The 13,316-nt window shown below is 24.3% G+C and overlaps 1 protein-coding gene across 1 annotated transcript; it reads left to right on the top strand. All coding sequences in view use genetic code 6, as the record gives it.

Annotated features, from left to right (window-relative positions):
* Positions 1-926: 926 nt before the first annotated feature.
* On the top strand, positions 927-12,755 carry TTHERM_00442900 (adenylate/guanylate cyclase domain protein; the record flags this gene model as incomplete). Its single annotated transcript, XM_001033203.2, has 13 exons — positions 927-1,031; positions 1,171-1,257; positions 1,389-1,510; positions 1,632-1,996; positions 2,617-5,104; positions 5,237-6,477; positions 6,602-8,967; positions 9,101-9,270; positions 9,331-9,496; positions 9,565-9,867; positions 9,921-10,383; positions 10,441-12,413; positions 12,474-12,755. The coding sequence occupies 13 exons, from the start codon at positions 927-929 to the stop codon at positions 12,753-12,755; spliced, it is 10,131 nt and encodes a 3,376-aa protein (XP_001033203.2).
* Positions 12,756-13,316: the final 561 nt, after the last annotated feature.

A 13,316-nucleotide genomic window follows, 5' to 3' on the forward strand; every position in this document is an offset into this window, starting at 1 on the left:
ACGAATTTATGGTTACAAAAAATTAAATTTAAAAAATACATTTTGAAATAAATAAAAATACTTGATAAAAATATGAAAAAAAACTTAGTTATATTATTCTGACTATTTATGAAGTAAATAAAAAAGTCATTAATGTACGTACGTTTTTTCTAACTTATTAATGGTGAATTTAATATTATAAAATTTAACTTTTAATTTTTATAAAATTTTTTATTGCGCAGATTATATATTAGATTATTTTTAAAGTGTTCTCAAAACTGAAATACTAAATAAATATTTATAACTTAGTAATGTATTTAGCAATTACCATAAAAATAATTGATTGAATTTTTAGATATAAATAAATCATAAAATCAAAAAAATAATAAATTTTAGTCTGTTAAGTTTAATAAAAGCTAAACCAATATTAATTTATTTATTACTTTCGAAAATTAATAATATCTTCGATTTCACTGTTGTTTATGACAATCTAAAATTGTTCTTACATTAACAAACAATTTTATTAATAAAATAATTTCAATTTATATAAAGGCTTTAAATTATAAAATTTAAATAAACTAGATTTTTTATCAAACAAAAATAATTTTTATGAATTTTAAAGCTTAATTGTAATTATTAAATATTGAAAATACTTCATAAAATAAATGAGGGGATTTTATGTTTACAGTATGCGAAAGGAATTAGTAAACATATATTTTGTTTAGAATTAGAAATAACCTCAAAACAAGCATGCTATCTAAAAAAAAAGCAGTTTATGGAATAAGCAACCAATACTCATGTTAATTAAAAACAAAGGTTTTTTATCATTTATTTGTATATTTTAATCTCTTAAAATATTAAGTATTATCATTGATTTTACTATAATTTGTAATTTAATATTACAAAGAAGAAAATTTAAAAAAGAAATTTAGAGACTGGAGAAGTAGATGATTCAAAGTGTCTTGAAATATTTAAATGAAGTATACGGAAAGCAAAAAAAGTATGGATTTAAAATCATCGAAAGCGACAATAGCCAGGATACAGATAGATATGTATACGAAATTTTGATATTTATGCAGAGGAAAATTAACTTAAAAATAGAAATTGTTCACTTATTTTCAAAATAATAGAGCTTAATGGCTCTTTAAAAAATAAAAGAAATGAAATAATTAATAATTTTATAAATTATAGATAGAATTAGAAAACGGCGATTGCGTAAATATCGTTGGGTATAATTAAGGAAATAGATGTCTTAAAAATAATATTCAAAGCTTTTAAGTAAATTTATTTGTTTTAAATAGGCAGTCATATTTTAATATCTTTGCTAAAAAATCAAAATTTTTTTTAGCACATTTTGCCTACAATTTCTAAAATACTCAAATGGTAATTTAATCTCAATAATTTAAAAGTGGAAATAATTATTTTTCAGCATCTATGGGTTTTTCACAAGAGTTTAGAACATATTTTTATGCATTACTATATTGATTTGTATTTCACTTGACTAAGAAAATCTTCCAACAGCATACAATTAGTACTATTTCTACTTTAAATCTTAGCTATTAGATGGATGCATCATTTTGTATTTTCACAAGATGATGCATGGATGTCCTTTTTTTTTTTAGTAAAAATTAACTTATAATATTTTTATTTAGGAGTGAAATCGTAGTCTGTCTTTCTATACCTCTTCTATTAGATATTTTTGTTATTCTTTTTAAAGAAGCTAACTACTATAGTAAATAAAGAAAATACGATTCGTAAATAAACGACTCTAATGAATGTCAAAAGCTAGTTAGGTTTAAAAATGCGAAATTTTAAAATTAAGAAAACATTGAAATTTTATAAAATGTTAAATGGGGTAACCTGTAAGTTGGAGATATTATTTTTTTAAAAAGAGACGATTACTGTCCTGCTGATATACTTATTTTAGATATGTGGGATTAAAAATGCACCATAAAGACATCTTTTCTTGATGACCAATCAAAAGATTCAATTAAATATGCACCTTTATTGACAACAAGTAAAATAGATAAGATTATTTTATATCTAAAAAACTATTTTTATTAAACAAACTTAACTTATTAACTTACTTTATTGGAAATTGAATCTATAAAAAAACGTTTCAAATAAATATTTATGAATTGTCTAAAAATACTTTAAATTTATTTAGACAAATTTAATAAATTTTTTCGTTCTTACCAATAAAAGAAAAATTAAATAGATTCTTACTTTTTAATAAATATTTTGAAATTAATTGATGCAAATATTAAATTAAAGTAACTATTTATTTTTAACAAAATTTGTAAAAATTAAAAGCACAAAAATTTTCAAAGTTTCTTAAAATACCTTACAACTGTGTTTTTTTTTTGTCATTTTAATGAAATAAACTTCATACATTATCAAAAAAAATCAATTTAATTATGGAAAACATAAATAAATTTATTACTTTGTCTTGATTACACACTATATCTTTTAGAAGAATTTTTATCATTAAAATTTCTTTTTGATTGTATTAATTTTTCTGATGAGAAAAAAAGCTATTAAGATTATTTTTATATAACGAGAGTGGATGAGTTTATTTCAATTTATTTTGAAGTATAATAATAAATATCAATATTTAGAAATTTTTAAAAATAATAGTATCAAAGGGCTCATCGATTAAAGGAAATTTGTTAGAATATAGACGTATCCTAAGTGGTAGAATTGATATAAAAAAAACTAATGACATCTATAATTTTAGGGGTTATTTAAGCTTAAAAAAGGATCCTATAAGCGAAAAGTTTGGAAGCAGCAACCTTATACAAAAATATTCTTAGATAAAATTTACAGATTGGTTAGTAGGAATAGTTGTTTTGTGTGGTAATGATAGCTATTCTTTTAGAAAATCTGCATTTGATTAAAAAGAAAAAATAAGAAGAAATAGCTCTTTTTTTAAAAGAAAGTGGGATCTTTAGACTGCAATTTAAATATTAATGATATGTTTTTTTAGCATAATAGTAATAATTTTAAGAATAAGTATGGTTTGCTTTAAAAGCTTACAGTTCAAGGGATAAATGATCCCAATAGCAATTGATTTTGTCTTCACTTTTCCTCTTTACTATAGTGTTATCAATACACTTTGTTTTATATTTTATACAATATTAAGTAGTTATTTATATAAAGTATCAAACACAACTCTTAACTAGAACAAAAGTTTTGACCTGAATTTCTTAAATTCTTATAGTGAGATGACATTAACAAGCCACGTGATTTTTAATTCTTTTAAAATATAAAATTCTAAGTTAAAAAACATTTCAACAATATGTCTAAAAGATCGTTATTTTAAAATGAATGAAGAAAATTATAGCAATTAAATTATTAAAAGCAATAATACAGTATTTAGAGCTAAATAATCAAATACCAAAAACGATTTCTCTGATGAATTTTCTTTACTTCAGTCTCCTATATCAAGTGTATAGTAAAAATCTAATTCAAACAAGATTAATTTAGGATCAAACTACAGTAATCCTGAATGTTTACTTTAAAATCAAAGCAAGAGAAATAAAAGTTATACAAATTTCAATCAAACAGCTTCATCTCAAGTAGACGACTCTCCCTAGAATAGTATGAATGGTACTTAGCCTTCTAATGGGCATAATGCTCCTCTCTCTACATTTAAAAAGCATTTTAATAAGGATAAATCTCCTCTTTCAAAAATAGTTGAGTTAGATAGTAAATCTGTAATCCCTTTGGATAATGAAAGCCAAAAAGATAAAGATGAAATTCAAAATGACATAATTAGTAAATATGGATCAAAAAATGAAATAAAATCATAAAAAAGTTAAAAGAAAAAGTCTATTAATAAAGTTGATTCATTGATAGAATTCGATGATTAAAGTAACTTTTAAACGTTCGCAGAAAATTTTGATAGCTATGATGTACCAGTTAAAACAAAATTGGAATCTCATGCAACAAAAAGAAATGTTTCTATTACTTAATTGAATGTAACAGAAAATAATACAAGTTATGACCATGCGATTACTGCTAACTCTAATACAAAAACAATTGATTAAGATGCAACATTCAACAATATATCTCAGAGAGGTTTGCTGAATGATGCAGATTTATAACAGAATAAAATACTACATTCAGTATCTCAAAATAATAGTCCTAAAAATAAAAAATATGTGCAATAGCAATCTTTGTAAAACTCAAACACACCATTTTCTAATTCTAAAAATCTTCATGATTTTAATGAAAATGATGCAATGGCTTTTATGAAAGGAAGTTTTGCACCTATTGGAATTATGTAGAACTACAATTCATTTGTTAAAGCAAAAAGTGGTAGTTAGTGCGATTCCTCTCTAGTTTAAAAAAATTCATCAATTAAAGAGAATACATAAAAAAACCCTATGCTTTTTAGCTTTGACATTGTGAGCTTCTAAGACAAAGAAATTCTTAAGAAATAAGATTAAAAGTCTCCTACAAAAACATTTTATCCTCATCCTTTGCTATCAAATGCTCCTACAAATATGTCTTTTTTTGGATACTCTCCTAGATGGAAGAATCCATCTATAATTATGTAAAATGGGATAAGTGGGAATTAAAATAATAAGAATGTTAATATAAAAGAATTTTAAAATGATATTTTTTAAAGCAACACTGAACAGAGCTAGTAAGTAAATATTGAATTATCTCAAAGTTAACAAACAATTTAAGTTGAAGGAAGAAATCATGAGTTGAAGAGCTTTTCAAATGAAAACTTATACAGCCATCTTCATCTCAAAAATAATCATAAAGATATTTCGCCTAACAAATTCAAAACAAATCAAACTGGCAAGCCTTAATAAAAATCTATCATTGATAATTTTTAAGAAATAGAGATTAAATCAGAAAGTAGCTATGGTAGCAATAATGATAGTGATAATGAAGATATCATTTATTAGCAATTTACACATGAAGACAACAGTAAAAACTATCCATATAATGAGCCCTCCTACAACAATTTAATATCCAAACAGTTTAACTCATCAGCTATTGAACCAACAGAAAAAAGTTTTAGAAAAACTGAAGAAAATTAAGAAATTTATAGAATTAACTCTCCAAATTAAAGAAGAAATAGTGAACACAGGACAAGTTTAAAGCAAAGGTATATTTTTATTTATCCAAAATATTTTAAGCAAAAAACAGATTTAAAATCATAAAAAAATAAAATTTAAATATATTTTATAATTAAAAATTATCATTTTGATGTTTCATTTTTTTTATTTAATCTTAAAAGAATAAATGGTGTATCTCATGATGATAAGGAATCTTAGGCCAGCAAATAAAAAATTTTAAATGGAAATATTGAAAATTTGAATTTACTTTCAAGTGAAATTTAATCTACTAATATTCATACAAAAGTAGATAAAATACTTGATGAATTATAGAATTCAAACCAAATTCCTACCCATAATATTTAATCAAGCTAATACTAGGAAGATAATATTAAAAATAAAAATGGATTCTTTTTATCAGAATAAAAATTTATTAGATTAAAAAAATAAAAGAGTTTTACAAACAAAGACGCTGCAACAATGAACGAAGATAATTAAAATGAAATATCTAATTTTTAAGAAATATAAGATGAATCAAACCCTAAAAATTTAATATTTCATTCAGGGGATTAAACAAATTAATCGAAGATAGCATAAATGAGGGGAGTTACTGTTAATCCATTAATTCAAAGATTTAAACAAACAAATCATACAGCAATAGATGATATTAATAGTGCAGAATCCCTCCAAAAAAGACTTTCTGTGTCAAGTATGCTTCCTTCTTCAAACACAATACTTTAAAAATAACCAGAATCTTTTCGTAACTTAAATGGAATGAAAAAATCAAATAACCCACAGTTTGAAAATCAATAAGGATTTGCAAAAAGTTTGGTGGATAAAAACAAAAATGCTAAAGAATTACTTCTAGCAATGACTGTTTGTCATGATACAAAAACTAAAGGAGATAGATTTAAGCAAGGCTAGAGCGTAAGCCATGTTCATTTCGATGATGATACTTAATTTATTTTAGAATTTGCAAAAAGTCATAGCTTCAGTTTTGAATGTTCTTGCTTTATTTAAGATTAAAATTACTATATAATTAAAACAGAGGAAGGTTAAGAGAAATTTTAAGTTTTATAAAGGTTTTAGTCTTTGTCTAATAAGAAATTAATTACAATTGTATAAAATCAATAAGACTATATTCTTTATATTAAAGACTATGAAAATTTATTTCCAGACTATTTAACAAATTCTGTTTCTAATGAAAAAAAATAAAAACTAGAAAATCTTATTTCGAAAATTGTCAAGCAGGGAGAAAAAATTATTTTTTACAGCAAAATAATATTAACTGAATAGCAAGTGCTAGATTTAACTAATGCTATCAGATTGGAAACTTCATAAGAAAAAATATAGCTAATTTATAGATAACTTATCTATTAAAAAGCTGAGGAACCTAGTGAGATTTAAATGCTTGGATTTATAGGTAAGCAAATTTTTAATCAATCAATCACTTCAACTTAATTAAATTTTAAATAGCTTCAAATTAAATTTTAAAAAATATTTTAACTTAATTTTAAAGAAAGATAATTTTTTTTATTATTGTGTAGGTCTTTAGGAAGAAAGTGACTTACTTATTCATTAAATGATCAAAGACTTGAGAGGATTTGGATAAAAAATATGGGTTTTAACATCAGATACTTAGTAAAGTACCTTAGAAAGCTGTTATAACTATTCAGTTCTATAAGATAAAGGAATGGATGTAGTTGATTTCTCTTCTTCTAACTTTGATGAATTATTTTACAAAACAAGAAATCATCTTTAAAATTTGAAAAAATATCTACAAAAAGAAATGAAATCTCAAAATAATAACAATAATAACATGGCTATTTCATAAAGCGTATTTGATAATAACTAAAAAGAAAATATTCCAACTTTATCAAATGTAAAAAATGAAATTTAAACTCCAATAGCTCTAAATAGTTAAAATAACCAAAAATTAGTTATTGAAAGAAAAAGTACATTTGCAGATTTTACAAATTCTTCTAAAAAAGGAGGCCTTGTAAGAATGCAAAGTGAAAAGAATATCCCTAAGAAAACACCTTAAACACCACAAGCAATCGAAGAAAGCACTCCTTTTAACATATCTGCTTCAAATAATGCTTAGTTTATCAACACTCATAATGATAATAAAGAAATAAATTATTATGTTTTGATTAGTGGTGAGAGTTTAAATACAATTAGAAATAATGCTTATTTATGGGATCACTTTTGTTTAATAGCCTTCTTTGCTAGTGGCGTAGTTGGGTATGAAATTACTGACGAACAAAAGTGTATTTTAGGTCAAATTATTACGAAACGTTTCCATAAATCCTAATCTAATGTTGTTAATATTATATCAAGCTTAAATGATATTGAGAGTTTAAATTATGAACAAATTAGTGTTTACTTAAGAAGTTAAAGCGACACAAATCCTGAAAATTAAAACTAAATTATTAGTCAGCATGCTGATTTAAATACCAAAGATGCTTTATCATTTCTAAATATTTTGACAAAGGAGAGTAGATTATAATCTGAGATAGTCGAAGAAACTATCTATTTAGCTATACACAGAAGTTATTTAATGTCTCTAGCTATTATTATATGGAATATATACACTTGTGCATGCAACTACCCTCTTTTTACTCCATACTAGACTATAATTTTTCATGGAGTCTAATATTTTATCAGTTTTTTCTTTTATCTAATTCGAAAAAAAAGAAAATTTAATAAAGATAACTAAAACGCAAACCAAGCAGGTGGATCTCTCTATAATCATTTCATAAATTTGAAAAGTCAATACAGTAGATAGTAATTACCTATACTAAACTTAAAGGTTATAATATCCTCAATAATTGATGCTGTTTTCATTTTCATGTATTTTACCATTTTATATAATTTTTAGAATGGTATGGAAATAGATATTGAAACACTAAGATGTGTGATTTAATGGGGAATAAGTATAGCAGCTTTTTGTAGAGTTTTTGATCTCCATTTCATAAGATTTGATAAATTTTCATTAGTTTATGTTCTTCTTTTTTCAGCTATCTTAGAAATTCAAACATTAATACACAAAGGAGGAGATGTTGGAGCAGCTCTTTTTATGCATACATTTAAAAGCGGATATATTCTCAATTTTCTCTTGTTTTTATTCTTTTGTATCATAAAAAATGTAATTGAAAGCAATTTTATTAGGACAGCTCCTCGTGCTATCGTAGGTTTCAGTAAATACTTTTTAAATTAGCAAAAACAATAAAAGAAATAGAAGAAAAGGAATAGTTTAATTGAATTAAAATCCGTGATAACTTCAAATAAAACTAGCAAAAAGCAACTATCAGATAACGCAGATTAAGATAATAAAAATCAAGAATAAACGATCAACAAATAAGGACAAATTAGTCCAGAATAAAAAGATAACAAGACTCTATATATAGGAAATACTAATATCATTAATATTCAAAAAAGTGAGTTTACAAGTATGAATTCTCTTTCTACACCTCCTGCTTTTTCATTAAGCAATTTAAAAAGCTTAAACATAAAAATTAACCCAGCACAAGTTATAAGAAGCATATTCAAGGATAAAGAGATGGATATAATTCTATCTTAGATGCTTATGTAAGAAGAAATAAACATTACATCTACCCAAATGCAAAAATTTACACTAAGATTCTAATTCAGAGAAATAGAAAGGCTATTCATAAAAGGTTGGGAACTGTTAATACCTAACTCTAATCGTATATTTTATGTAATTAATTTCGTTGCTTTTGATATTGCTTATGATGTTCTAGTTCTCAGCAAAGTCACAAATGAATTCTCTTCTGCAGATGGAGGTTACATTATTACATATGCGATTACAGCTTCTACTATTTTTATCTTTACAGCTCTCTCTTTGACTAAATATTATCAGAAAAAAAATATTCTCATCTTCTCATCAACAGTAAATTTTTATTTATTTTCTTCATCCTAATCATTTAATAAAATAATCTTTGGATAATTCTCAATCAATCAATAAACAAATTGAATTAGAGTTTAATTGGTTAAATATTTATTTTTTGAAAATAATATATTAGTTAGTCATAGTCAGATCAATAAAGTTTATTTTATTAGGTATCTTTAAGCAAATTATTATATACCCTACTGAATTAATCATGCATACTGCAGTTGCATCTTCTTGCTTAAGATTTTCACACCACAATGTTCTAATTTAAGGACTAATTCTATTTTTTTCATTCATTGTTTTGTAAAATTTATAATTAAATTTAATTATATGATAACCATGATATAATTTTTAATTAATTAGGACTGAGACTAATATCAAGAAGTGGAATCTTTAAAGATTTTTAGATGAAATAGGATATGTATATGAAGGAAGTTAGGGATAATAAGACTCTATATACATAGTTAGAATATGCTTCTATATTTCCTTTTTTATAATACTTGCTTAATTTGTAGCTACAAAATATAATGTATTTATTATTTAATTTGATTTTTTCTCTTTGTGTCTTAATTTTTATTTTTAATATTTAATTTTTAGATGATTTTTACAATAAGAACAAACTATTTATCAGAGCATAACTTATTTAAGGCAACGCTTAAAGTTAAGGATATACTTTCTATACTTCTTCCTAAATTTATTCGTGAAAAAATAGAAACCATGAAGCAAGGACAATATAGAGTTGCTGAAAAATAGGATGAAGTTATAATAGTATTCTGCGACATATGCAATTTCGATGATATAATTTTTAACGAAAAAATAAATACAGTTAAAATCCTTGATAAGCTTTATCGTTAATTCGATTTGGCTTGCTAATAAAATGGTCTTTAAAAGATAGAAACAGTAAAAAAAATATTAATAAATATTCAGTTCATTTAATTTTATGTATAAAATAGGTGGGAAAAACGTATTTAGCAGCTGCAGGGATAAGCGATGTAGAAAAATTATTAAAGGCTGAAGGTAGACTTCAAGATGTATCACCAGCAAAAAGAGCTTTATAATTTGCTTTTGATCTGTAAAGGATTGTGAAGAGTAAGTAATTGTACCTAGCTTCTAATAAAAAGATAATAATTAAAGTTGGAATTCATCTAGGTCCTGCCATCTCAGGTGTTATAGGATATCATAAGCCATAGTTTTCTTTAATAGGTGATACAGTTAACACGACAAGTAGAGTTTGCTCTACAGGTCTTTCAGATCATATCATTATTTCTAAAGAAGTTTATGATAAAGTCTATTAATTAAGCTAGTATAAATTTCAACAAAGAGATGTTGAAGCAAAAGGTAAAGGAATTATGGTCACATTTTAAGTATTTGACAAAAGACACATAAGGAACAATGCGGCGAAAAAGCAAACCTTAAGTATATTTTTGTTTTTCTTATACTTACAAAGCTAAACATTATTTTTAATTTTAATAGATTTCTTGGATGATACGGCCATAATAAATAATTAAAATACAAATCCTACACTAACTTCAAACTTATCATCTGTATTTTAAATAGGATCAGGTATTCATAATTTCCTATCTAGCCATAACTAGATCCACTAGCTAACCCTAGAAAACAGTAGTGAAAAAAATACATAAGAGCAAAGCAATTAAATTAAAAAAAATAATAGCAATAAATTCATTCCATTGAAGTCAATTCCAGAAAGCCCAAATAATTATTCGAATGCATCTTAAATATAAATTAAAGATTAAAAAATGAGTTTGGTTAATGGCGAGGATACTAATTGCTCTATAAAATAAATCTTAGTATAGCCTCTTTCAGATTAGTTAATATAAAAATCAACACCTTCAAATATAAATTTAAGAATCAAAAATACTTCTTTTGGAGGTGCTTTGGAAGATTTAAATTAAAAGCAAAAAGCTGGTGGCTCAAATTAAGAAATAGGTTAAAGAAGAAGAATGCTTAAAAAATCTAGCTCAATGACCGTAGTAAATCTAAAGCCTCGCTTCAAAAATGACTCACAATAAAGTAATTAAAATAAAATTGTTGGAAGCAGAGAGGAAAATATAGATGAGTAGTCTTCACCCCTTGCTCCAAGTAGAAACGAATTCATAAGGCAAATTGAAAAAGACCTACTGTAAAGAATTGAATTAGAGCCAGTGTAAATATAGATGAAGGAGTTAACCTTGCCCTTAGAAAAAATAAAAATGCATATTAATCACTAAGATCATGGTGGAGATAAAAGTCTAGCCAGCTCAAGAGATGAAGTAGGAAGTTCACATTCTTCACACTTAAGGTTAGGAATATGCTCCACAAACAGTAAGTCCACAGCTGAATAAAAGTAACTTCATACAGAATTCCTCAAACAAATAATGAAATAGTAAATACCAACCATAATAGCATGGATGTGTATTATATCTCTATACTATTTAATTAAGGCAGGTAGTGTAATTTATTTTATCAATAACAAAGGACAACTACAATTATCTCAAGAGATTTAGCTTAATCTCACTATATATTTAGTATTAATGCTCCTTTTGTATTTACCTCTTGCCTGTGCTTTTAGAAAGCTTCATAATTATCTATCTTGGAAGAATATGCGTATTTTCATCTACACATTTTACTTTTTATCTTTAGCTTTTTAGCTAATTCATAATCTGTTTCTTGATGACTATCTAAATGAAGTAACAAAATACAATCTTGATATGATAAGCAATTCGTATAGAGCTACTGTCAATTCAGTAACGGCTGTTATCTTACCAAGCACATTAATATATGCTATGGAGCTATAGTTTATCTTTATCTTTTTCACAACATTTAAATCATTATACTTTATGGAAAAAGTTGGAGCTATGATTGCATAAGTGGTTACTTGCTTTCTTTATATTACTTTTAAAAATAGATTTGATGTTCTAATCATCTTTTTCGTTGTTTTGGTTGGTATTATACACCTAAGAATTTAGTACAATCATATGTAAAACGAGGTACGCAATTTCAATAACCTAAAAACTCTTGAATCTAAAAAAGATGAATTAGATTCGCTTCTCAAAAATCTGCTGCCAGCTCATATTTTAGACACATTTTTAAATTCTATGAAAAAAGAAATTCCTTTAATTTGTGAAGAGCTTCATGATGTTACTTTGCTGTTTGCAGATATAGCAGGATTTACAAAATATTCAAGTACAACAGATCCAATTGTTGTTGTGAATATGCTACGTAGGCTTTTTACAGATTTTGATGATCATTGCTTAAATTAAAATGTCTATAAGCTTTATACAATCGGTGATTGTTATGTTTGCTTTGGATTAACAAACAAAAATGAAAGAAATCCTGCTTAAGAAGCACATAATGTAGTTAGATTTGCTTTTGACATGATAAGAATAATAGAAAATGTTCGTTAATATACAGATTGTAATTTACAAATGAGAATAGGAGTCCACACAGTAATCTATCTACTTTTTTTAATTATTATTTTAAATTAAAATTATTTACTAAATAAATAGGGAAAATTATATGGAGGAATAGTTGGAACTGAGATTGTGAGATATGATATATATGGCTAAGATGTAATAATAGCAAATAAAATGGAGTCAAATGGTGAAAGTGGCCACGTTATGGTTAGTGAAACAACAAAAAAGCTACTTGAAGATAATTTTCCTAATGAATTCCTATTTGATTTTAAAGAGCATGTCCATATCAAATAAACAAATAAAGATATTGATGGCTTTTTAATAAGATTTAATTAAAACACTTCAGTTTACTATGATAACTCTCCTGAAAACTGACTGAGCAAGCAAACTATTAAGCAAATAAATAAATAAAAAATAAATTTGAGTAGAAATCTTAAAATATTTTTTCCTAAATAAATTTTACTCATTTTGATAATTTTAATTTAACCAAAAAAAAAAAACCAAACTATAAAAATAAATTTTTATACATGTTTATAAATTAGAAATCAACTTTTAAAATTACTTAATAATATAGTAAATTATTATTTTATCTGTATCCTAAATAATTTAAGTATATTTAAAAATCACGAGAAAAAATTATTCTATGTTTAACTTTAAATTGTTTTAATTAAAGCAAATTATCAAATTATTATTAATGTTAATTTACATTTTAGCATAAAAAATACTTCATTATAAAGTAGAAAATTGAAATTTGTTTTGTTTTTATAATGATTATTCGATTTAATTAAAAAAATTAAGTTATTTTTTAATTTTTTTTATTTAAAATGAAAAAAAAATAATTGATTTTTATATTTAAATTAAATTTTTGTTAAAACTTTTAATTATTAATTAAAATATTTTGTTTGTTATAATTTATCATTTATTTTTAAGTTTATT

Source organism: Tetrahymena thermophila (genome assembly GCF_000189635.1).
Source record: "Tetrahymena thermophila SB210 genomic scaffold scf_8254609, whole genome shotgun sequence".
Classification (NCBI taxonomy): domain Eukaryota; phylum Ciliophora; class Oligohymenophorea; order Hymenostomatida; family Tetrahymenidae; genus Tetrahymena; species Tetrahymena thermophila.